At 41.1% G+C, this 26,470-nt stretch overlaps 1 protein-coding gene across 1 annotated transcript; it reads right to left on the minus strand.

Moving 5' to 3' along the window:
* LOC116972189 (myosin regulatory light chain 2, smooth muscle minor isoform) lies at positions 1 to 26,123 on the minus strand. Its single transcript, XM_033019591.1, has 4 exons — positions 25,962 to 26,123; positions 6,570 to 6,772; positions 1,950 to 2,111; positions 1 to 955 (listed from the first exon to the last, which is right to left on the minus strand). The coding sequence occupies exons 2-4, from the start codon at positions 6,751 to 6,753 to the stop codon at positions 783 to 785; spliced, it is 519 nt and encodes a 172-aa protein (XP_032875482.1). The 5' UTR covers positions 6,754 to 6,772; positions 25,962 to 26,123; the 3' UTR covers positions 1 to 782.
* Positions 26,124 to 26,470: the final 347 nt, after the last annotated feature.

The following is a 26,470-nucleotide window of genomic DNA, read 5'->3' on the forward strand; positions in this document are numbered from 1 at the left end:
TTTAGTACTTTTTCTCTTTTATTTTCAAGTCAGACTTTCAACAACAAGGACACTCAAAACTGAACTGGAAGTACAATCAAGAATAAGGCAGAACAGTTCCACACCAATCTGCAGTCACTCAGGACACTTGGTGCTACTTAAGATAGAACAGAAAAAATGAACAGAAAAAAATGAATACAATCTAAACATTCAATTGAAGTATTGTCCTTTGGATAAATTTTTCATAATACCAAGAGATATAGTTACCACTCTTTATACCCTTTACAGTAATTAACAATTGCAAAATACCAGACTGATTAGATGAATATTTTTCAGCAAATTTAGCTTCAAGAATAAACATCCAAACAAAAAGACAATTCGTATTCAAACTTGCATATTGAGTGCTATCACCACGATCTCCAGTACAAAAGCAGTCCTCTTATTACGTTAGCCCAAGAGTAATTATTTTTAAACTGAACATTTGGATCAGATTATATACTGAGTGTGGTACATTTTTCCTTCCTATTGTACTGCAAGCCACACATTAAGATGGCAATTTAAAAAGATTTTAGTTTAAAAAACAAACTGTATCAGGAATTCAGACAAGGCATTACATTTGTGATCTATTTCTATACTTTGTTCCCTGCCACTTATTTTGCACTTACTCCAAATATGTGCAAAGTGTGCCAACATGACTGGAAAAATATAAATATGAAAAAAGCAGTATTTTGGAAAGCATGCAATATGTTCCAATAGTTGTACATTTTGCCAAGTAAAAGAAAGAAAAGGAGGATTACATTTCTTTAGTCATCTTTGTCCTTCGCACCATGTTTAAGTATGCGGGTAAACTCAATATAGTTGAAGTTGCTCTTGCTATCTATTGGTGCTTCACGGAAAAGTTCATCAACTTCGTCTTCAGTAAACCGATCCCCCATTGTTGTCAGCAGATCTCGCAAGTAGTCTTCCTGGATATAGCCTGTAAAAAGAAAGTTGCAGAAATAAAAATCAAATTAGTTTCTTTTTACCCCTCAGAACACCATTAGCAGAATAACTTGCAAACGGTGCCCAAAAGCTACTAACCTCAGATGCAACGTTGAGTACATAAAGGATCAGGATCTTCAAAAAGGAGAAAGTAAAAAACCTGACTGCATTCAAATTGTTTTGGATTGTACATTATAAAACCATTGAACTTTGTAAAGTTTGGATATAGGAAACTGCACTAAATCTACACCCATTTCTTCTTCCCTATGTAGATATTAAAAAGGGGTGGCGCAAAATAATATCTAGTGTCCGAGGAAATTATGAAAGGAAAATACAAAAGTTTACCTCGTATTTACTATGACATTCGTAACCTTCCCATATTTTAGACATCTCCCTCACCTTCCACCAAAGCAAAATCCGTTTTGCCTGTATTGTTCCAAGAACAACATTTTTTCCCATACTTGCTCCAATGGGTTATTCTGAATACAAAGTCAGCTGGTGACGTTTGAAATCACATCAAAATTCTGACCTCTGCATTATATTTTGACAGTTCTGTACTCAGTGGAGATAGCACTGTCTCTGACAGTCTTTAAACAGGATCAAGCCACCTTCTGTGGCAAGAATTGAGAAGATTTTCTAGTGCAAGCACTAAATTACTAGTGCAAGCATATTTTAAAATTTACCCTTGTATCTGGTTCCGAATGAAAAGCCTCAAATCACATCCAACATTGAAAGTTGACGCATCAGGAGACAAGCAATTAAAGTTATATGCCGGAAAGGCCTGGAAATGGTTCAGGGATGTGAAGGACCATTTTCTTAGACCTGGCCATCTACTACCCGCTGTAAATAGGGGTCAGATGTTTCTGGCATATTCCTACTTCAAAGGGAACTTCCAACTGCGAAGCAATAGGGAACCAACAATTCTGCTATTTATAAAAAGGAATACAAATAGTCAATGGTAACAGTCCTCTATGATATTACGACATTACCTGTTCCTTCTTCATCAAAGCATGCAAAGGCATTTCTGATTACATCTTCAGGATCTGTACCATTCAACTTTTCACCAAACATTGTCAAGAACATGGTGAAGTTAATGGGCCCCGGGGCTTCATTCATCATTGCCTCTAGGTAGTCTTCTGTTGGGTTCTTCCCTGCAAAAAATTCAGATAATCAACAGTTAAATTAGAAATACAAATAGCAACTCATCAATAAGTAGGTATGTTGTAAAACGTACCTGAAGCATCGCTGAAAATCTGTCCTAGCCTGTGTGCGTGATTTTGGCGCCGTTTAGAGGGGGGCGGGTTTAAAACGCGATTTTCCCTAGGCTGTTCAAATCGAGGATGTTCAGCCTAGTTAATTATTAATGAAAAATTGCTGGAAGATTCCGTCACTTGAGCTATTTTTAGTTTTAAGGGGTTTATTTACTTGTTATAGTAGGTTAAAAATTAACCTCTAAACCCGCGACCGGCGACAACGGGCCGGATCTCAAACAGGGGACAACGGAAGGTAGGTTGTTTATTTTTACGTTAAAAAGGGCTTAAGATCCCTTTATACAAAATTTTATGTTGCGAGTAGCTAATTTGGGGCCCATTATATCCCGCAGTATTTTTCTGGGCATTTGGGGCACAAATCTACCGCAATGTGAACGTTCTAAACCAGTGCGTTCCACAGGGAAAGCGGATTCAAATGCCATTAATTTACAGCAATTGAACACTAAATTCCTTCCATTTGGCCTATAAATTAATGTAAATGAGATTTAAAAATCATGTTTTATTGTGAATTCTTTGTGAATATTATTTGGACACTTAGGCTATTTAAAAATGTTAATCTTTTCTTAAGAAATGGATAGATGTTTAGATCTAGTAATTGAAGTTTGGAATTAGCTACAATTGGGTAACTAACTAACTAACTATATGCTTTAATTTCAAGTCATCCAAGTAAGATTATTTAATATTTGTTTCAGAATGCTTCAATCTATGATAACTGAAAATTTCATTCAGTTCTCTTAATTTTTAAGAAAGTTCTGGGCTTTTGACTGTCCACGATCACAGCTTTTTTGTTATGTCCATAGAAAATCAATAGGGAACAAGATGCTAATTTCCGAGTATGAAAATGGCCATAACTTTTTTAATACTTGAGATATGAAAGTGAATTAGGTGTCAAATTAAACTTCTTTTTATGCTTTATCTGATGGGATAAATTGCAGACTTGATTTTATAAATCTCAAAATTTTGTAACATTGCTACAATAAGGACACATTAATATAAATCAATGATTTTGTATCACAGGCGAGTATAACAAGACCAGATGCATTGACCTTTCAGGTAATGTTGCTAAAGACTTATTTGGCAAAGAGATTGTTTTGCTATCAGCTCTTCACCTGGAATCACACCTGAAGACATGGAATCAATCCACAGCCCGTCTCAGTAAATGACTGATTAAACTTAAAACTCCTGGAACTATTAAAATTGAGCTTTCTGCATTGAATTTAAGATCTTGCGATTCAACAAAAAGGATCTCTTGAAATGCATTAAAGTGGATAAGTTCTAATAGGATTTAACCCAGGTTATTGAGAGTCTAACGAGGAAATCGCAAGGGCCTTGAAGAAGATCTCTGCATCTCTCTCCACACAGGTGAGGCTCCAGAGAGTAACCATTGTTGTTCCTCTGTTTGTGAGTGGAGATTATTCAGGACATTATAGGCTAGTGAGCTTCACTTTAGTGTGAGCAAAGTTATTGGAGGGGCTTCTTTGCAATATGATTTACCCATCTCTCAAAGGGAATAGGATAATTAGGGCCAGCCAGCATGGCTTTATCTGAGGTACACAAAAATGCTGGAGAAACTCAGCGGTTGCAGCAGCATCTATGGAGCGAAGGAGATAGGCAACGTTTCGGGCCGAAGCCCTTATTCAGACCTTTGTGTACCTTCGATTTTCCAGCATCTGCAGTTCCTTCTTAAATACAAATGGCTTTATCTGAGGCAGGTCATGTTTTAATAACTTGACTGAGTTTTCCGAGGAGGTGATAAAGGTGATTGGCGGGTAGAGCAATGATGTTGTCTACATGGATTTCTGTAAAGCAGTCAATAAAGTCCCCCATGCTAGGCATCTTGTTGCATGGGATCCGCAGCGACTTTGTTTGAATTTAGAACTGGATTACTCATGCAAGTCACAGAATAGCAGATGAAGGCTTTTATGGGGATAGCAAAAATAGCAGACAAGTTTAATCCAAGCAAATGTGAAATGTTGCACTTTCAGATATCAAATTTAAGGGGAAAATATAGAGTCAATAGCTAAACCCTTAACAGCGTTGATGTACAGAGGGATTTAAGAGTCTATGACCACAACTCCCCGAATACAGTAACAAAAATAGATAAGAGTGGTAAAGAATGCATACGAGAATGCTTGCCTTCATTGATTGGGGCATTGAGTACAAGGGTTGACAAATCATATGGCAGCTTTATAAAACTTTAGTTAGGCCGCATTTGAAGTATTACGTGCAGTTCTGGTTGCCCCATTACACAAATATGGAGGCTTTGTGGAGAATGTAGAAGAGATTACTGGCTGGATTAGTGGGCACTAGATACAAGGAGAGCCTGGAAAAACTTGGATTGTTTTCTCTTGGGCATCAGAGGTTGAGAAGAGGCCCAAGAGAAGTGTTATTATTAAAATTATAATGTGCAGAGATGCGGTCGATTATCCAAACTTTTATCCTGGGTATTGGTATATTATTGTCATGTGTACCAAGATACAGTGGAAAAATTGGAAATGTTGAAAACTTGCGAGAATAGCTTTAAAGTCAGAGAGGAAATGTGCAGGGCAGTAGAGCACCTGGAATGCACTGCCAGGGTGGGTGGTGGTGGCACCCAACTAAGTGGTGTTTAAATTACTTTTAGATAGGTACATCAGGCCGTGGGCCGAGCATCGAAAATGTCTAGAATTTAACTTTCGTGATTCATTTGTGATATCTACTTGAAATTTGGCACAGATCTAGATAAAATATAACTAAGAAGGAATTTTTTAATGAAATGTTTAAGAAGGAACTGCAGATGCTGGAAAATCAAATGTAGACAAAAATTCCGGAGAAACTCAGCGGGTGAGGCAGCATCTATGGAGCGAAAGAATTAGGCGACGTTTTCGGCAGAGACCCTTTTTCAAACTGATGTGGGGCTGGGGGCGGGAAGAAGAAAGGAAGAGGCGGAGACAGTGGGCTGTGGGAGAGCTGGGAAGGGGGAAAGAAGGAGAAAGCAAGGACTGCCTGAAATTGGAGAAGTCAATGTTCATACCGCTGGGATGTAAACTACCCAAGCGAAATATGAGGTTCTGTTCCTCCAATTTACGGTGGGCCTCACTCTGGACATGGAGGCCCAGGACCGAAAGGTCAGATTCGGAATGGGAGGTGGAGTTGAAGTGCTGAGCCACCGGGAGATCAGGTTGGTTATTGCGAACCGAGCGGAGGTGTTGGACGAAGCAATCGCCAAGCCTATGCTTGGTCTCAGCTGCACTACATCGGTGAGACCGTAAATTGGATGTCATATTTATTTAACAGTCCACATCATAACTTCACAAAGATAAATAAGTTGTAAAACAAAATTATCAGCGAAGTTAGCATTACCTTTATTCATTCAAAACCATGCTATTGTTTTGATGTTATTAGGAGGCAGCCATGATCCCAGGGTGCTTGCTGCCTCGCCAGCATGAAACAAAGCACGTGATTGGTCAATTGGCGTCCGACTCAATGTCAAACGTGCTTTGATTGGACAATTACTACTAGGAAAATTGGAGGTTTTTCTCATATTTTAAAAATATGTGCAGGTTTTGTTCTTGACGAGTTTCGGGTATGATTTCTATAATATTTTTACACAATATGTTATAAATACGGGTATTTACGTGATTTGGGTCAAGAAATGAAACGAAAAATCACCTCGGCCCATGGTCTACATGGATATGCAGAGAATGAAAGGATATGAATCACAGGCATTCAGAGGGGATTAGTTTAATTTGAAATCATATTCGGCACAAGCATTGAAGGCCGAATGGTCTCTTCCTGTGCTGTACTGCTTTGGATTATATGAATGTTCAGGGCACAAACTGGATGTAACACCTTAACAAGTGGTTAGGAGTGAGAACAAAATAAATTACAAAACAAGAATGATGTGGAATAATTATTTAAATTAATTGATTGAAGGAAACAGCTTGGAAATAGGCCTTCATCTCACCGAGTCCATGCCGACCATTGATCACCTATTTACACTAGTTGTCATCCCACTTTGTCATTCACTCACCCATGCATTAGGGGCAATTTACATAGATCAATAATCTACGCACCCGCATATCTTTGGGATGTGGGAGGAAACCCACGCGTTGCAAGGAGAACATGCAAACTCCGCAAAGGCAGCACTCGAGGTCAGGATTGAACACGGGTCTCTGGCAATGAAGCAGCAGCTCTCCCAACTGTGCCACCCTTCTTGATGTGGAATAATGTGATAAAGTTTGGCAATTACAATTTTAATGAGAAAACAAAGCTGGAAGCAATTATTCAGCATCTCAAGTGAGCCGTAACCATGAAAAGAGAAAGCAATTACAAGTAAAAGGAAAATGTGATAATCACCAAGTGAAGCCAACATGTCATGCAAATCCTCCTTATCGATAAAACCATCACGATTCTGATCAATCATGTTGAAGGCCTCTTTAAATTCTTGGATCTGCGACTGATCAAACATCGCAAATACATTGGAAGTTGCGCGCTGAGGGCGCTTCTTGGTGGTCTTCCCCTTGGCTTTTTTGCTCGACATGGTGACTAGATATTGTTATCTGGGGGAACAAGGAGTTGAGATTAGACAGTTCTGAAGGTCATCGACAAATCTCTCCAAAGATAATGCACAACCCCAATATTTCCAAGAACCGTAAAATTTCAGACATGGATTCTTTTCGAACAATTCGATCTAGATTTATTTTTGACCAGTAGGTTTGTATTTTAAGTTCAACATGGGATTCACATAATATGTGCAAGAAATTCCCAAATCAAATCCAGTTAGTGACAAAGGTAACATGACATTTCACCTTGTTCATTATAAAATTCTTGAGTACATTACTTTCCTATCTGATAAGCAATTTTCAATTTCCAAACACACAAGCTAAGCTACCACAACTATCAGCAAAGTAACTTGAGCTAATGAGCAAGAGTTCAAAAATACCAGACTCCAAAAACAAATAGTAATAAAGTTGGACAACCTTGGTTCCTATGCAGATTAAGATATTATTCAGACCTGTCACTAAGTCACAAGATGTTACGCCTGTGCAGTATTCAAATAATTCTCAACATAAGTTGAAAGGATTTATACGAGTCTTTAAAAACAAACTGCTTGATATTCAATTATTGTTACAAAGACAAACAATTTACTCTTTGCTTTGGGGCAGTTCCATAAATATGTCAACCAGTAGGCCAAAATTTCAAAATAATCAAATTGGTTCAAATGTTATATCATTTTAAAGGTAAAGATGTGAACTATCAAAATATGTAAGTTACAGATACACTGGACCAAGTTCAAGGTCACCAGACTGCTCCAACGGAGGTATTCAACGACAGCCAATATATTGCCACTTGCATGTATTAATTAATTTCATGTTTTTTCTAAAAGAAAATGAAGTGAATTATGTCACTCACTATGATAGATATAAAGAGTATAACCAATGTATCCATGCTCATACATTAGAAAATGTTAAATTTTTTAAAGTTATGATTTATCACTTATATTATATGTACTTTGGTCATGTACGTCCGACACAATTTTTAAATTTTTTTTTTACAAAAAGACAAAGAACCCAATTAACTGCAGGATCTCAATGCAAAGCAAGTTTTAGATCCTCTGCAAAGACTGTACATTCGATTTATTTAATTATCTCTAATTAAGGATAAAAAGCAGTCGGACGTACGCTTTTTTTGTAAGTCCGACATCATATATTTATGTACGTCTGACACGGCATTTATAATGAATGAGTTTTGCAATATTAATATGCCTTAAGGCCTTGTAATTACAGCACAATATCTCTGCATCATTATACGTAGAGCCAGGATTTTGCCATAAATGCCATGTGCATTTTCATGCCTTTTTTGATGATTTCACGAAGATAATGCCTTTCACGATTGAGTGCCTAAATCAGCCTTTTTTGCCATTTTAATGTAACTTACAAGAAAATTTACACCACCGGTGGCGAAAAAGTGGGTGTGAAGTGGCGATTGGAGAGGGGTGCATGGGAAAGGGTCCAGTCTTTGCAGAGTGGAGTCATGCTTCAAGTAGGTGTGAAGTGGCGATTGTGGAGGAGTAGGTGGGGGAGGATCTAGTCTTTTCAAACTGGAGTCAAGCTGTGAGTAGGTGTGAAGTGTTTAAGAAGGAACTGCAGATGCTGGAAAATCGAAGGTAGACAAAAGTGCTGGAGTGCAAACTGCCCAAGCAGAATATGAGGCCCCCCCCCTCCCCCCTACATCAGTCTGAAGAAGGGTTTTGGCCCGAAACATTGCCTTTTTCCTTCGCTCCATAGATGCTGCCGCACCCGCTGAGTTTCTCCAGCACTTTTGTCACTTCAACTCACCCTCCCCTTCCGAATCCGACCTTTAGTCCTGGGCCTCCTCCATGGCCAGAGTGAGCACCACCGTAAATTTGAGGAACAGCACCTCATATTCTGCTTGGGCAGTTTTCACCCTCGCGACATGAACATTGACTTCTTCAATTTCCGGTAGCCCTTGCTGTCTCCTCCCCTTCTCAGCTTTCCCTCAATCCTCTGGCTCCTCCTCTTCCTTTCCCCTTTCTTCCCCCGCCCACCCCACCCTACATCAGTCTGAAGAAGGGTTTTGGTCCGAAACGTTGCCTTTTCCTTCGCTCCATAGATGCTGCCGCACCCGCTGAGTTTCTCCAGCACTTTTGTCTACCTTCGAGTAGGTGTAAAGTGTTGGTTGGGGATGGTGTGTGGGGGATATCAGGGTTAAGTTTCTGTTTATCAAACCTGCAGTAGAACTCGTTCAGGTCGTTGGTCAGCTGACGATTGTCCAAGGAGTGGGGGTTGTCCAAGGAGCAGGGGTGGTGGTTTCCTCTTGTAGCTTGGGATTTCTTGCAAGCCCTTCCACACTGAAGAGTCATTCACTGAGAACTTGCTCCTCAACTTCTCAGAGTACCTTTCCTTGACAGCTCTGATTCCTCTTCTCAGCTTATACTTGGCCTGCCTGTAGAGGTCTGCATCCCCGCTCCTGTAGGACCTACCCCTGCAAGCGTAAAAATACCTAAAGTCTAGTCAACGCCTTGTAAAAAACTGAACGATTTGGTGAGAGTGTACGAGAGTGATATATTTTCTACAGACAACTATGTGCCGTTTTGCTAAGCATGTGAGAAAGCAGTGAATCATGAGAAGAAATATTTCGTCTCCCAGCATGTACAGACATCTAAACACAAGTCGGCGGCAGAGAAACTGAAGGTAGGAAATACGCAAGCTTGTCTCCTCACAACGTTTCAACATTTCCTGCTGGCTCCAGTCGCAAATCTGAGTTTGAGTGATCTGGGCAAAGCATTCATTGATGCTGGAATTCCTCTGTGGAAATTGGAAAACAAATCTCTCAGAGGTTTTTAGGGAAATACAGAGGAACATATACCGAGCGAGTCATCATTACGGAAAAATTATGTTGACAGAAACTTCAACATTGTTGTGCAGAAAATTAGAGATGAAGTTACACGCAACAAAATATGGATCTCAATAGACGAGTCAACCGATGCCGTGGGGAGAAATGTTGCCAATGTGGTCATCGATACACTGGAGGCAGGTCAACCATCAAAGGAGTATTTTTTGACATCGGAAGTATTGGAGAAGTCAAAGAGCACAACTATTGATCAGTTGTTTACATCTTCATTTGCTGTACTTTGTACTTAACGATCCTGGCGATGTAGGTAAAGACATACAAGGAAAATGTGAGAGGGCTTTTTTAGCTAACAAATATCTTGAAGAAATACAAAACATAGCTAAAGTTCTCAAAGGCAGTTGTAATGCACAAGATAAACATGAACGTAGAGTTTGTACCTTGTTTCAGGAATGCACCAGTAGCTGGGGTAGAAATAAGTTTTTCACAACTGAAGCATATTCTGTCTGACAGACGGCATAGTTTAACACCCGATAATTTGATTAAAATGCTAGTAGTTATGTGCCACCAGGCAACTTTGGTAATTTAATGTAGTATACCTTTATATTATCATTTTTAACCATATTTTAGTGGTGGAAATAATTGCCTTTTCATGCCTTTTTTGTCAATAAATGCCTTTTGTGCCTTTGTGGAATTTTTTAAATGCCTTTTTGCCTGCCTATTTCAGAGATTTATAGTGCCTAAACATCCTGGCTCTAATTATGTGTGCAGCACTATTATTAATAAAGCTTTGTTTCCAACACAAGTTTACTAAGATCATAATTTCAATAGTGTGAAGCTGATGGAAAAGAGGTGTTCTTGCCTACTGTGGTGTGTTCAAACAGGTAAGCATTCATATAGACCTTCATGCCTCATGATGTGATCCAGGCTTCTCAAGATTCTGAAACTATCCAGCTGCTAAATGTGTCGCTTTCAAGGCGACCTGAAGATATTTATGTCTTGGATTCTACACTGTAGGTCACTAGTTCTATAAAACTGCTTCACCAAAATTGAGCAACTGCCCAAAAGTGTTTCAAGCTTTAGCAGAACACACTTTTTGGCCATGTACATGTGTGACAATTGCAGAGAAAAGAATTTGGAGGCATTCTGGCAAACCACAATACCTGTACCAAACACACACAAAATTCATAGTGTGCTACCAGTTGGACAACATCATTTGTTTGTCAGTGACGTGTCCAACAGTAGCGAGTACCGGCAGGTTCGCATCAGAGAGGTGGTTGAGGATCTAAATGAGCCCATTGACAGCATGGATGAATCATCTGATGATGAAAGTGATGAATTACAAAAACATATTGGGGACTGGGTGTTGGTTGCCTATCAAGGGGAAACTTTCCCTGGTGAAGTCATTGAATTTGGTCCCAATAACACTGAGCTCAAAGTCAATGTTATGCATCAAGCAGGTGGGCACTGGAGATGGCCACAACACCCAGATCAAATTTTCTATTTCAGGAAAGATGTTATCAAAAAAATATCTCCACCAGTGGTCGCTGGCAGCAGGGGACAGTACATTTTTACTTTCTAAACCCTTTTCCCCCCAAGGTCCTCCACCCCTTTCTGTGTGAACATGCATGTACAGGATAGCTAAACAAAAAGTATTAAAATACCTTGGTTATAATCTTTTCACATGTTCCTTAGTGTTTTTGTTTCTAATTTTGAGTCATTAAAATAAAAACAATATCCACTTGTACAATGTGCGAGAGGAACGAAATAATCAATTTGCGAGAATGTTCTGCCATTGTTTGAAGGCATGCACAATTCAGTAAGTCTAAAGTTGTTGGATTAAATGTTACTTTTACAGTTGCATTAACAGTATTCAAATTGTACTCCAATATATAGAATTATATACCAGATCTCAAATTTATGAGCAGCTTTATTTTCAATTTAATAATTCTGAAGGGAAAAGATGTTCCAGATCTAATAACATGATCCCAATGCACACTGTACATGAAAATACATTTGTCAAATACATTAAACCCATTTTAATGTTGAAGTGTTATCAAGTATATGGTTAATAGTTATTTCCTTTATTTTGTGTTTTATGAGGTTTCTTTTCTTTAAGTTTGATATAGTTTTGTTGAGTTTTGTGATATTTGTAATATTTGGTTGTTCACAGCGCTTAGAAACATAAGGTGTTGCATTAAGTGCTTTGTAAATGTCATTAATATTATCAATAAGTAATGTTACCCATGGTGTGTTTCATTTGTCATGCAAGACAAAGTCAAGTGGTTAGTGATGTAATAAGGGCTTAATTATCAACAAAATGTCTGCAACAAATAGACATGCACACATGTATGCCCGACACGACAGTACTGTAAGTCCGACATTGTACGTCCGACACAAAGAAAAAACGTAATCGAGAGGGAGAGGGAGAGAGAGAGGGAGCCCTTTTACTTCAACCCAAACGACCATTTGCAGGCAGTGCTTTTTTACCTCTAACCAGCTCAGAGTGACAGAGACTAATTGACAGAGCTCCATCTTGCAGAGATTAATTGAGGCACACCATCTCCCTCCCCCCTGCCGCCAGCGGGGGCAGCAGAGAGAATGGGGAATTTTGTAAAAACATTAATATCTCTGTCATTATTCATTGACGGGAAAAATCCTCGGCACACATGCGGCGGAGGGGGGCTCTGAGCGAGGTGGCCAAAAATGACGGCCAAAGGTGGCGGCGTTCTCTCGGAAATCGCAGCACAGAAGGCCAAAAGCGGTCAAGAACAGAGATTTAGTAATATATACTAGACCAAGTGCAGACCCGTTGGGTCTGTTCCCCCAACGTGCGGTTGTGGGGCGGGGGGGGGGGGGGGGGGGGGGGGGGGGGGGGAGGCGGCACGCAGCGTCACACACACTGACTATCCTCCCCCCGCACTCACGCTAATTACCCCCTTGATATTATATTGATATTATTAATTTTCTCCTTTTACCCCATAACCACCCTATCTACTGACGCATAGCCCCCAACTTGCAGTCACATCTAGAGATGGGGGAGGGGTAGAGAGTGAGGGCAGAGAGAGAAGGGGCAGAGGCAGAGACACAGAGAGAGGGGCAAGAGGGATAACGGGGGGGGGGGGGGGTGGAGAAGAGGATAAGAGGGAGGGTGGGTGTGGGGGGAAAGGTGGGGGAGGAGAGAGAGAGGGTGAGAATGAGGGGGTGGTGAGGTGGGGAGCAGGTCGGAGGGAAGAGGGTAGGGGGTGTGGAGGGGAGGGGGGTTAGGGGACGGAGGGAGGGTGGGGGAGGGGACAGAGAGGGGGGAGGGGACGGAGGGGAGGAGAGAGGGGGAGAGAGGAGAGGGGAGGAGGGGGAGAGAGGGGGGGGAGGAGGGGAGAGAGGGGGGGGGAGGAGGGGAGAGAGGGGGGGGGAGGAGGGGAGAGAGGGGGGGGAGGAGGGGAGAGAGGGGGGGGAGGAGGGGAGAGAGGGGGGGGGAGGAGGGGATTTTGTAAAATCATTAATATCTTTGTCATTTTTCATCGACGGGAAAAATCCTCGGCACACATACAGCGGAGGGGGGCTCTGAGCAAGGTGGCCAAAAATGATGGCCGTAGGTGACGGCGTTCTCTCGGAAATCGCAGCACAGATGGCCAAATCCGGTCAAGAACAGACTTTTAGTAATATAGATAGAAGATAGATAGGTGTACTTAAATAGTTTCTCATGCATTGCCTTTATAAAGTTAATAACACTAATGTAAAATTAAGAGTGATAGAGTAGGGACATCACTAGAGATAGCATCTATCAGAAGAATTGGCACTTGATTCTGTTTCGGTAGTGAAATAGAAGCATTCTTAATTACTCAATAGCAGTACTCCACACAAGCAGCTTTGGTCTTGTCAGCCTTAAATGTAATGTGTCTATCAGCCACAAGATTGGATTTTGAACCATCTAAAAAAAGTGGCAGAACAAATAAACCGTGTAACCATTACAAGCAGCAATGCAGTTTTAAACATACTAATGACATCCCCTCACGCCTCTCTTTTTTTCCCACCACACCTCGACCACAAAAAAACCCTGAAAATCCTACTACTTCAGAAGTAATTCATCAGTTTTGTGACAGTGAATGATAAGGAAGGGGATTGATATTTGTAAGAATTGAGCACTATGGCAAAGGGCATTTGGTTACAGTAGTTCAAGCATTAAGATACCTAGGTGATTTAAACAAAACATGTCAGCAAGTTCAGTGAATCTTCAAAGCCCAAACCAGAAGTAGGAATTGAGGTTCTCCGTAACAAATGGCATAAATCAGAGCACACAATCTATCAAGGTTAAGATCATGCTCACAACAATACTTGAGAAAATAATTACTGCCTAATGGGTTATTGCCAAACAGGATTGAACATATCTGTACAAAAACAAAGTGGCTTTTGGAGATCTTGGAAATTATTGCCCAAACATTAAACTGTGTAGCCAGTTGCTTCATTGATATCAATACACATTTTAAAACATTGAACAATAAAGAACAAGACCCTGAACAAGTGTTTGGAAAATGAAAACTAAAGACTACTTAAGAGCCTATCCCACCTGGCGATTTTGTTCGACGACTGTCGGCATCATTGACCGACGTATCAGGTTACCGAAAAAGTCACGGCGTGACGACGTATTGAGGGATATGGGGAGAAGCCAGGCACGGGTTACTGGTTGTGGGTGATTAGCCATGATCACAATGAATGGTGCTGGCTCGAAGGGGAAAATGGCCTCCTCCTGCACCTATTTTCTATGTTTCTATGCTTTTGAAGTTTTAATAATATTTCTGCCTCAGAGGGGAACAGATAACTTGGTCTAATATCTAATCATAGAACAGTACAGCACGGGAACAGGAATTTTGCTCAAGATTTCAGCATTTACAGTCTCTTACGTCTCCAATGCAAAAACCTGCGTACTAAGAGATTCAAAATAAAATTAGCTAGTCAAATCACATTAGATTATATCTATATGTTGCTTAAATTGCATTCAATTAAAGGTTATGTTAATGTATTTTAAGTGACTTGAATTCCAGGAATAATTTTATCAGATTGCAGACAGGAAACAGAATATACAAGACAAACAAAACCACATTGCAGGTTCTTTTGATACTTTTCAAATTTCTTCCATTAAAGTTAGACAAAAAGAGAAAGTTTGCAATACGGAGGTTGCACGGCAGTCGAGGTCACGACCCGTGACCCGTACTGTTGCCGCGCAACGCCAACTGGAGTACACGCATTGAATGTCAGGTAAGCATTTACTATGGCTGCCAGCACAGCCGGCCCTTTTTCTGTCCCAGCATCCGGACTTCACACTCGCGGACCCCGGGCCGTCTGTCCCCGCGGTTGGGGGGGTCAGTTCGGTGTGTCACACACAGCGCGTGACAAAGCGGCCGCACAGAGGGATACGGGGCGGAGGGTGGACGTGGCCGGACAGCGCTGACCCCGGGGGATGCGCACTTTCGGCCGCTTACACCTTGCTCGGGTTCAGAGCAAAGATGCTAGAACATTTGGTTCAGAATTATTGTGGTTGCTCAATGCATTTCATCAACAGCAAGGCATTAATTGCGTTTTTTCTTGATTCCTTTGGTATCTAAAAAGTTTCAGAAGTGATCAATCTGGCTGTAAAATTTTTAAATCGCCCATGATTCTCAAGTGGGTTTTTACATGCAAAAAGAAAACGCTTCTGAAGCTAAATTTATCATAATTTTTTTTTTTTTTAAATCGCAAACCATACGTGGGTTTTGAATTACATTTTACTCAGATGCGAGCCAAGGAGTGGCATCATTGTTAGTTGTTAATTGGACATAATCAACCTCAGCAAATTGACAATATATTTGAAAGGGAGTGGGTGTTTGAGCTGTCAGAACATTTTATTACTTGCCAAAATATACATCTCAATAGCATAATGATAGAAAACTTACTTTTCCACACACCACTCGTAAGTCTGGAGATTTTTTAATGATAAATTTAGCTTGATGAAATGCAGTGAGCAAACACAATAATTCTCAATATGTTCAATCTTGATATCTGCACAGCCAATGTTTGCCAACCACTTTAGCTGTTGTTGTCCCTTCAGTTGTCACCTCTCTACCATCATTTCTCCTCACTTTTGGAATTCTGAAGTAGGATAAATGCCTCTCACGGTTACCCTGATTTCCACAATTATTTACAGAGCAAAAATTGACCATTTTGGCGGTTTTTAAACAGGTAAGAAAGTATGTTTTGTGTATTAACAGTGTATGCAGTAGGCTGTCATGTCCTCCACATGGATTGAGCTGCTCCGTGCTTCATGCCCTTTGACCCGATTACCTTACGTGCAACCTCCCCTATTGATACACGTAAATGATCATATCAGAAGTTGCAGGTAGACAAAAATGCTGGAGAAACTCAGCAGGTGAGGCAGCATCTATGGAGAGAAGGAATAGGCAACGTTTCGGGTCGAGACCCTTCTCGGGAAAAAGAAAGGGAGAGTGGGAGACAATAGGCTTGTGGGAGAGCTGGGAAGGGGAAAGGAAAGGAGGGAGAAAGGAACGCCTATCTGAAATTGGAGAAGTCAATGTTCATACCGCTGGGGTGTAAACAACGCAAGCAAAATATGAGGAGCTGTTCCTCCAATTTGCGCTGGGCCTCACTCTGGCAATGGAGGAGGCCCAGGACAGAAAGGCCAGATTCAGAATGGGAGAGGGAGTTGATGTGATGAGCAATTAGGAGATCAGGTTGGTTAGTGCGAACTGAGCAGAGGTGTTGGGCAAAGCTATCAGAAGTTGCCATTATTTTCAAAAATATTCATTTTGTTTAAGGACCAAAATGATAGCTGATTTCATTTACAACTTCAGAATAATGATGACATCTTAGTGGATTTCTGATTCTAAAGTAAAATAGCAAGTTGTTGTATTTCAAAACTTTAGCCATCCAGGATAACAAACAAGTTAGAAATACTTACTTTATGCACCTATTTCTCATGCACAATTACTATAATTCATTATCGAACAATTTGTTAAAAGCTTGATTTCTTGAGAGCTGTCAATCTATTCCTTATGCCCCAAGTACAAAGGAGGAGGAAAAGTTTAAAAAAAGGAAGCAATATATTTTTTAGTGTCTAGAACTGATCTGACTTCAGTCCTACTTGAAGAAAACATGGCATTCTTGGATGAGACCTCAATGGTCTGAAGGGTCTCGACATGAAACATCACCCATTCCTTCCCTCCAGAGATGCTGCCTTTCTCCAGCTTTGTGTCTATCTTTGACTCATTAAAGAAGTTACTTGTGTTACAGCAGGCAAGCTGCTGGTCAATATTTATTCCTCACCCAAATGAAATTACTATCAATTATGAGATATTATCCACAAATAATCTATATTTGTCCATGCACAGTTTCAGATGAGCTCATTTATGTGAGACACTATAGGCAACCTCACTTTCTCCTCTCTCTTCCACAACTATAAACAAAACTTAATCAGAAGTTTGCTCCTAATCAGATCTCCTTTACATTCCAAAAAGATTTCCCCCCCATTACATCTTCCCCACGATTACACTATTTCCATTTACAAGTCTACTCTTTGGGTCGGACGTCAGAACGCAGCCAACACTAGATGCTGTCAGCTGAGACTCAAGAGTCCAAGTCAATTTGACTTCTGACATTTCAGCAGTAAATATGGCATCTTTCAAATAAATTGCAACTTTAATAAACAGGTCAAAACATAACTTAATTTAGCAGCTGAGAAAAACCAAATACTTGAAGAAACAGACAAGGATCTAGGAATAGAATAGATATGCATTACTTCACCCAAACAAGGACACAATTTGAAGTTAATATATGGGTCACAATGTTTCCATTCAGATCACAAATCTATACTCACAAACCCAGCAAGTCTCAGCAGTACCGAACAACAGTAGATCAAAGCCCTCAGTTGCCTTCAACTGTGTTCAAATTTGTGAGCGAGTCACTATCGGGGAACTTGATCAACCTTGGACAAATGTGCTCCTTGCTTAGCTGAACAGGTTTTATGGACACTATCCTGTTCAAATGACCTTCTCGCTACGTAACAGGCCAATGTATATTCTTTGGCTGAATTCGCAATGTGAACCTGAATGTCAAACCAAAACGATCTAGGATTGGTTGGCAAAAGGCAGATACCAAAGACTCAAATACCAGGCAATGAACAAGATCAGCTCATCACCTTAATTTATTCATTCGCACCATTTCTAAACTATTGCTTTGACAGCTGGCCAATAAACAAAGTTCATGGATGGCGATGAGTCAATTCGACCGATCAGTGGCTTTGAACATTGAAATAGAACACATGCACCAGTTGTCTGGATGTAGTCAGATGCAATCCCAAAGCAATGTACAAATCATCTGGATGATCTGTGCCCGTCACAAAATTAATTCACCCTCGGCACAATTTGGCTGCTGGAACAACTCACTAAGCCTCCTTTCATTGTATCTCCCAGGTATACAACCTCTCCCAATTAATTTGTGAAACAGCATTTTTACATTCAAAGGTCATATTATCTTAACATGGATCAGTATTTCTACATACAGAGCACCATTTTGAAGTTTCTCAATCCGACATTACATTGACCGCCATCTGTATCTTCAAATTTCGACACTACAGCCTATCACCATATTTTAGGGAAATTAGAAACACCCACTAAGTGCGATGTTGCCTGCGCTTCCCATTCTAGAAAAATAAACTTAAATAGTTTAAGAGGAATGGATGCTTAGATCCTCACACCTACAGTGAAAATGCAGTAACAAAATATGAGGTGCTGTTCCTCCAATTTGCGCTGGGCCTCACTCTGAAAATGGAAAAGGCCTAGAACAGAAAGGTCAGATTGGGAATGGGAGTTAAAGTGCAGAGCAACCGGGAGATCAAGTAGGTTAATGGAACAGCAGATACAGTAGATGAGGTTGGAGGAGGTGCAAGTGGACCTCTGCCTCACCTGGAAAGGCTGTTGGGGTCCTTGGATGGAGTCGAGGGGAGAGGTAAAGGAATAGGTGTTGCATCTCCTGCGGTTGCAGGGGAAAGTACCTCGGGTTGGGGTGGTTTGGGTGGGAAGGGACGAGTTGACCAGGGAGTTGCAGAGGGAATGATCTCTGCGGAAAGCAGAAAGGGGTGCAGATGGGAAGATGTGGCCAGTAGTGGGATCCCATTGAAGGTGGTGAAAATGTTGGAGGCCTATATGCTGTATGCGATGGCTGATGGGCTGGAAGGCGAGGACAAGGGGGACTGTCCTTGTTACGAATGGGGGAGGGGGAGCAGGAGAGGAGCTGTGGGAGACTGAGGTGTCCCTAGTGAGAGCCTCGTCTATAATAGAAGACGGGAATCCCCGTTTCCTAAAGAATTAGGACATCGCCGATGAACTGGTATGGAACACCGCATCCTTGGCGCAGATGTGGCATAGACGGAGGAATTGGGAGTAGGGGATAGAGTCTTTACAGGAAACAGGGTGAGAAGAAGTGTAGTCTAGACAGCTATGGGAGTCAGTGGGTTTGTAATAGATGTCGGTCAATAGTTTGTCTATGGAGATGGTGAGATCTAGAAACGGTAGGGAAATGTCGGAGATGGTCCAAGTGAATTTGAGTGCAGGATGGAAATTGGTCGTGAAGTTGATGAAGTCAGAGGGTTCTGCATGGTTGCAGGCGGTAGCACGGATGCAGTCGACAATGTAGTGAAGGTAGAGTTCAGGGATAGGGCCAGTGTACGCCTGGAACAGTGATTGTTCAACGTGCCCTACAAAGAGGCAGGCATAGCTGGGGTCCATAGCTACACCTTGGATTTGGAGGAAATGGGAGGTTGAAGTTGTTGAGGGTAAGGACCAGCTCTGCTAGGCGGAGGAGTATTAGTAGACGGAAATTGGCTGGCCTGCGGTCGAGGAAGAAATGGGGGGCTTTATGACCTTCCTGGTGGCGGATGGTGTAGAGTGACTGGATATCCATAGTAAAGATGAGGGAGTGGAGGCCTGGAAAAGAAGTTAGATTAAGTAAGGGGAGTGGATGTTGAGGCAGTTGATTTCCCACCAGCAGAGAAAAATATGCATTCCATACATCTAGTTAACCACTGATAAAGCTCCATTGCTTTGTATACCTCATCTCATTCTTTAATGAAAATGTACAGAATGTTTGCAGCATAGAAACATGCATTTGTATTCCTTTTATGAACAAACCTCCCACAATGCTTCAGCCAACTATATTTTATAATATCAGAGCAATCATAGTGCTATTAAGTTGTTGCAATGTGGCAAATATCATTGTCAACTCGTGTTAAAACATATGCCTACAAATGGCAAAGAGACTATGACCAGAAATGTTCCTTATAAGACGTTGCTTGAGGAATAAAAATGAGTCTTGACGTCAGGGAGGACAGCAATATTTGAATCAATACCATTAAATCTTTATTTGCTTGATAGTAGGCCGGATTTAGTATCAGAAAGAGCAGCACACAAACGACTTGTAAGGTCAAGTACCAATAGCAAGATTTCAACCAAGAGATGTCATAATTGATGAGAAATAAGTTTGGAATAAACTTGCCATATTAAATTCATAGACATTATTGCATTTTCCAATGGTCCAATCTCCAATAGAAACACTTTGTTTGCAAGCAACCACTTCAGGGCATTGCAAAGCATAGTGCAAGTAATAAAACCTTAGGCACATCACTAATCTATAGTTGAGTCTGAAGAAGGGTTTCGACCCGAAACGTTGCCTATTTCCTTCGCTCCATAGATGCTGCCTCACCCGCTGAGTTTCTCCAGCATTTTTTTCTACCTTTGATTTTCCAGCATCTTCAGTTCCTTCTTAAACACTATCTATAGTTGCTGGCTTTACTTTCTGTTCTGTGGGTGAAAAGACTTAACCAAGGATGAACAACTGCACATTTCTCAGATATCATTACAGATTAAATTACTTAATGATTTGCAAAGATCAAAAAAGACACAACAACATCTCTGACTCCACTGTTTCCAATTTCAGAACACAGGAATAATTTTCCAATACAAGTTCTGGACTGTGACTCATTACTTTTTACATAGAGGCATGCTTCAGCACGTACTGTGCGAGGAAAGATTTATAGTTTGAAAATTCTCCCATCTGGTTCATATGATTAACTCTTTCAACAAGCACAGAAACCAGTACCAAAACGATTCTGTATACATTTTTTTGCAGGGCACTGATAAAGTAGTGAAGTTTAAATCATCAGAATGTGACTTCAAGTGCTTTTTAAAAAATGGTTCTGGCATAGCTATTGTTCAAATTATATGACAAACAGATTAGCGGAAGTTACACAACATGACACTTTGCAACAGAGAGGTGGAAACTGAAGCAATCAAGCGATAAAAATCACACTAACTTTCGTGTACGTCATGTTACGCGAATTTCAACCAAACCCATGAGGAATTCAAAACAGAACAAGATTTTAAAAACAACCCACTTTCATACATTAGAAATAGACATTAATGCAAGTGAAAAAGTAAGTGAGTAATTTTTTATTTATATAGCACTTTTAAATCAAATCACGTTGAAGCCAAAGTGCTTTACAGAGAAGAAATCAGATTACAAAAGAAACACTGCATTTATGTAGAAATGCTCATAGCCTGAAGTTTGAAAAATGAGTCCTAACAAATTAAGTATTTTTAAAATGTGGTCAAAGTCTTAACATTAGAAATATCATTGAATATGTGCTCAAACCGACATACACAATGTATGAATGATCGGATATACTTGTGTGCTGCTGACCAAGGAATGGATAACAATTGGCTTTTCAATTAGTAGACCTCTCTTTAAAATTATATAGTAGCATCTCTAAATCCATCTGAAGACAGCCCTGGCCTTAGTTTAATAACACATTTGAAACACAACAACTCCAACAATATGCTCTAACATTTGCACTCCACGTAGGTTGTCCTCAAATTCAATGTAGAGCGTTTATTTGTGATATGCACCAAATGCAAACTGGAACAATTAAATTCTTACTTGCTGCAGCGTTACATGCACATTAGACACAACAAACTTATGTCATTCTAAGCATAGGCCACGTTAGTTCAAAAACTAAAGTAGGTAGAGCAATGAGAATAATCCAAAGTAGTTTGGCAGGGTTGTGGTTAGGATTGTGCAGGATGGTTCAAAAACCTGATAGTTGAGGGGAAATAACTCCTCTTGAAACGGGAGAGAACTAGAAGACAGCATGGGCCTTTGATATTAGCTGCTTCTTCAGACAGCACTTCACGTAGATTAATTCGACAATGGGAAGGCCAGTATTCACGATGGACCAGGCAACATCCACCACTTTCTGTCGCCCCTTTTGTTCTTGAACATTCAAATTTACAAAACATGCAATGATGCAACCAACCAGTATGCTCTCTACTGCACACACGTTAAAGTTTGTTAAGAGTATTCAGTGGCATGGAGCAGTAGAGCTGCTGCCTTATAGCTTCAGAGACCCAGGTTCAAACCTGAATACGGGTGCTGTCTGTATGGAGCTCCCCGTGACTTGCGTGGGCTTTCCCCGAGACTTCCGGTTTCCTCCCACACTCCAAAGATGTACAGGCATGTAGGTTAATTGGCTTGGTAAAATTATTAATTTTCCCTAGTGTGTGTACGATAGTGTTAATGTGCAGGGATCGCTGGTCGGTGCAGGCTCGGTGGGCTGAAGGCACTGTTTCTGTGCTGTATTTCTAAACTAAATATGCCAAACCTCCTCAAGAAGGAGAGACATTGATAAGCTATCTTTGTGATTGTATCAATGCCTTGGGTGCAGGATACAATAGATGTCTATGCATAGGAACTTGAAGCTGTTGTCTCACTTCACTCTCATTCTGCAAACGAAGACAGCTGCACAGTCCTTCAATTTTACCTTCCTGAAATCACCAATCAACTTCTTGGGTCTTGCGAACATTGAGAGCAAGACAGCTGTTCTGGCACAACTCAACCAGATTACCGATTTCCCTCCTTATACTGATCAAAACAAGATTACTAATGACTAACCTACATCAGAATATCTGGTAGCAAAGCATTATATGCATAAAATATATCAGAAATGTAACCTTGCCTAACATCAAGTGCTTCAATTTTCACAACTGTTAGATCAGGTAAAAACTCAACTTCTCCATTTACCAACTCCCTTCCTTCTCTATTCAACTCATATGTGGCATAGACCACAAAAAACAGGGAAGTTAAGATAAACCTTTATAAAATGCTAGTGCAGTCTCAACTATTCATTCTAGTTACAACATTATAGGAAGGATGTCACGACAGAGAGCCCAATTTCTTTTTTAACGAGAATGATGCCTGGGATTGAGATGACAATTACGAAGCTAGATCAAGGAGACCAGCTTCGTTTCCTGAGAGAAGGCCAAGGAGATATTTGATGGAACTGTATAAAATGAGATGTCGGAAGAAATGGAGAGTTCTAAGTGGTTTTCTTCAGTAGGTATGAAAACCAAAGATTACAGATATAAAATTAAAACAATTTAGATCTTTTCCCGAATCTGACATCAAGTCCAGGGGTGAAACAAAGATCAAACGCATGAATATTTAAACTCCTGCATGTTGTAACTTCTGCACTCCAGTTGTTTGCCCTTACATGCTTGTCAGCACATTCCAGCTGAATGAGTGTGTAGCGCACTCATGATGCAAATATGCATCCAGTTTGGTCTTTTTATAACTGCAATCCGAGCACAGATTAAAACTAAACATGGTGTCGAGAACTCATCAAAATTTCTATTCATGTTCAGGAAATTGGTGTGTGATTCCAACTTCAAACTATTGCTGCAATGGCAATCATGTTGCCCACTGTGCATGTCCTATTTCCACAAAATAATTATCTTGCTTTCCGTTCATGTCTTCAGGCAGTTCTTTCTTACACAATTCTCTAGTCTGTTAGTGCTCTTTAATGCATTGTTTTCACTTTGCCACCAAATACTTTCTGTGAAACCAACCTTTTTAAACCATTGCAGGCCCCTCGATAAAAAGTATTACAACGTCCCTTCCAAAAAACACACTGCACCTTCAGGAGTCTTATTAATCACGGATTAACACGAGATTCATTCTGAAGCAAATCAGTATACTTTCAGGCTTAATGTCAATAGTTTGCAGATCTAACTCTTTTTCTGGTCTTGGTGATTGTCAAAATTGGAACTCTTATGTATTAGTCTATTGTGGCTACTGCAAAGGCCAACATTAATTCACACTATTTAATATTAACACTAGTTAATCAAGCGTAATCTAAAATACGGAAACCAGCAGAAACACAACTTTGCATTTAGCCTCAAAAAGATACATTCAGATTAGACAGTTTAAGTTAACTTCTTCAAAATTGAATTTTGCTATTGTAGAACAAGCTCAAGACATCCTTCCATATTTCATTCTTTTAAAGACTTTGTCCTTCCCCATGAGTTCCTATTATGGCCAAGAAAGCACAACAATGCCTCTACTTCCTTAGAAGGGTTAGGAAATTCAGCATGTCCTCAACAATTCTCACCAATTTTATCGGGATGCAACACAGCATGGTTTTGAAACAGCTCCATCTCAGACAGCAAGAAATTGTAGAGGGTTGTGGACGCAACCCATATCATCACATCACATAAACCAACCACCCTGCCATTGAGTCCATCTACTCTTCACGATACCTCAGCAAGGCCACCAACGTAATCAAGGATAAGTCTCACCCCGGTCACTCCCTCTTCTCCCCTCTCCCATCAAGCAAGAGGTGCAAAAGTGCAAAAACACATGCCACCAGATTCAGGGACACTTTCTTCCCAGCTGTTATCAGGCAATTGAACCTTCCCTTACCAAATCTACAAGTCATCAATTACCTCCAATGCAGAATTAAAAACAAAAATTAACAAAATAAGCTACTGGAATTACTAAGAGGATCATGTAGCACCTGTGCAAGGAAAATGGGCAGACAACGTTTTGGACTCCAGTCTGAAGAAGAGTTCTGACCTGAAATGTCACCTATTTTTTTTCTGCAGAAATGCTGCCCGACTCATTACTCCAGCGTTTCGTGTCTATTTTTGGTATAAACCAGCATCTACAATCCCTTCCGAGACATTTTGGGTCGAGATCCTTCTTCAAATAAACAGACGTTTCATGACCTCCAGAGATGCTGCCCGACCCACTGAATTACTCCAGACTTCATGGCCCACCCTCGACCAGTTTGTTTTCTTTCTCAAGATTCCAGCATCTGGAGCCTCTCGTCTCCTTAAGTACAGATCATAGTTTTCTTTTTGCACTCTTCTCACAAAAGGCAGATTCTTAGAATTTACAGAAGCTCAATACAACACTCAAGTGAGTTTTTCTGAGGGTTGTTAGTAAATTACTGTTTAATTGAAATCAAACTGGACTAAAACCAAGAGTTAAAATTCAATGTTGTCTACGATAGGTTGCAGTAACTGAAGGGCCTCGACCCGAAACGTCACCCATTTTTTCTCTCCAAAGATGCTGCCTGTCCCGTTGTTACTCCAGCTTTTTGTGTCTATCTGTAGTAACCAGCCACACAGAAACAGCATTATAAACAATTCATCATCTAATTTTGCCACTTTTCAGCAATATGCCTCCTACCATTCAGACCTATGGCAAGAGGTGAACAAAAAAACACCCACATTTTAGCAGTTAGAAGAAACGTGCGATGTAATACATTCATATGGTTGTTTATATAGATTATTTGTAGTAGTCTATGTTAAATTTTACTTATACCTTTCCTCCATTGATACTGGGTTAGATTTCAGCTGAAAATATTTTACTAACAACTTTCCGGAAAATGGTCTCATGGGTGTTGACAATTGAACTTCTGGAAATGTTGAGAATCTGTAGATGCTGGAATCTTCAACAAGAAAGTAAACTTGCTGGAGTAACTTTGGGTTAGAAAGCGTTTGTCGAGGGAAATGGACAGATGGTATTTTAACCTATTTTATCCTAGGTCTAGCAGCAAGTCACCCACTTGAACTATAACACTTCGAATGCTGCCAGACCTGGACAGTATTTCCATTTTTTTTTTTAAAGTGCATTTTAGATTTCCAGAATCCATTTAGTTGCAGCATTAGTTTGAATGCTTTGATCATTAGTTCATTCGCGGATGCTTTGAGCATTAGTTTATTCTCGCATATTTTGCAACGTTACTTTATACGCGGATGTTTTTGAGCATTAGTTTACCCGCGGGTGGTGCTGAACACGGACTCGGGCGGCGGCCGCAACTGAGCGATGGGCGGAGGTCGCTCGGCCGACAGCCCCGTCGTTTTCCGCAGCCAATCCTTTCCCGAGGCCTCCCCTCCCCTCCCCTCCCCTCCCGCCTATGCCATTGCATCGCTATGTCTCTCACCCCGACCCCCGCAGCCTCCACTGAGCTGGCGGTTAACGGGACCCTCTTACCTGACGAAGCGTGAACCTTCTGCCGATCAGCGCCGCCACCGCCCCACTTCCGCCGATCACCAAGATCCGGCCCAACCACCGGAAACGCCCGCCGCCGCTTCCGGTACACACGCAGCAAGGGGGGGGGAGGGGGGTCGCTTCCACAACATCTCTCTGACTGCAGCATCATCCGCCTCTCTTTACCAGATGGCATCCACATTTTTAAATATTTAATCACAAACGCTCTTCTTTCAGGTTTTCCCCATGGCTGGTTTCGATTTCTAACGTGGACCAACAATAGCGGTCCTTCCCCCCCCCCCCCGCTCTCGCAGAGAGAGGTGGTGCGTTCCGATGACGCGTCCGCCCGGTCCCCACATTCCGATGGCGTCAGGAGCGGCGCGCGGAGCAGCTCGAGACGTGCCCTTATTAGGCGATGGAGCGGCGGTTATCGTGCGCGTGCCCGCGCTAGAGAGCGAGCTCGCGCCCAAAGACCAGCCAGTGAGCGAGCGGGCGGATCGTTGCTCGCGCTC

This window comes from Amblyraja radiata, chromosome 4, assembly GCF_010909765.2.
Source record: "Amblyraja radiata isolate CabotCenter1 chromosome 4, sAmbRad1.1.pri, whole genome shotgun sequence".
Classification (NCBI taxonomy): Eukaryota; Metazoa; Chordata; class Chondrichthyes; order Rajiformes; family Rajidae; genus Amblyraja; species Amblyraja radiata.

Bases quoted from the DNA above. Each gene is read 5' to 3' on its own strand.
- LOC116972189 (XM_033019591.1), bottom strand. From the start codon at position 6,753: ATGTCGAGCAAAAAAGCCAAGGGGAAGACCACCAAGAAGCGCCCTCAG. The intron at 2,112-6,569 runs GTGATTATCACA...AATTTTTTGCAG, and splicing joins TGACATGTTGGCTTCACTTG to GGAAGAACCCAACAGAAGAC. The intron at 956-1,949 runs GTAATGTCGTAA...TTCTTTTTACAG, and splicing joins CTTTGATGAAGAAGGAACAG to GCTATATCCAGGAAGACTAC.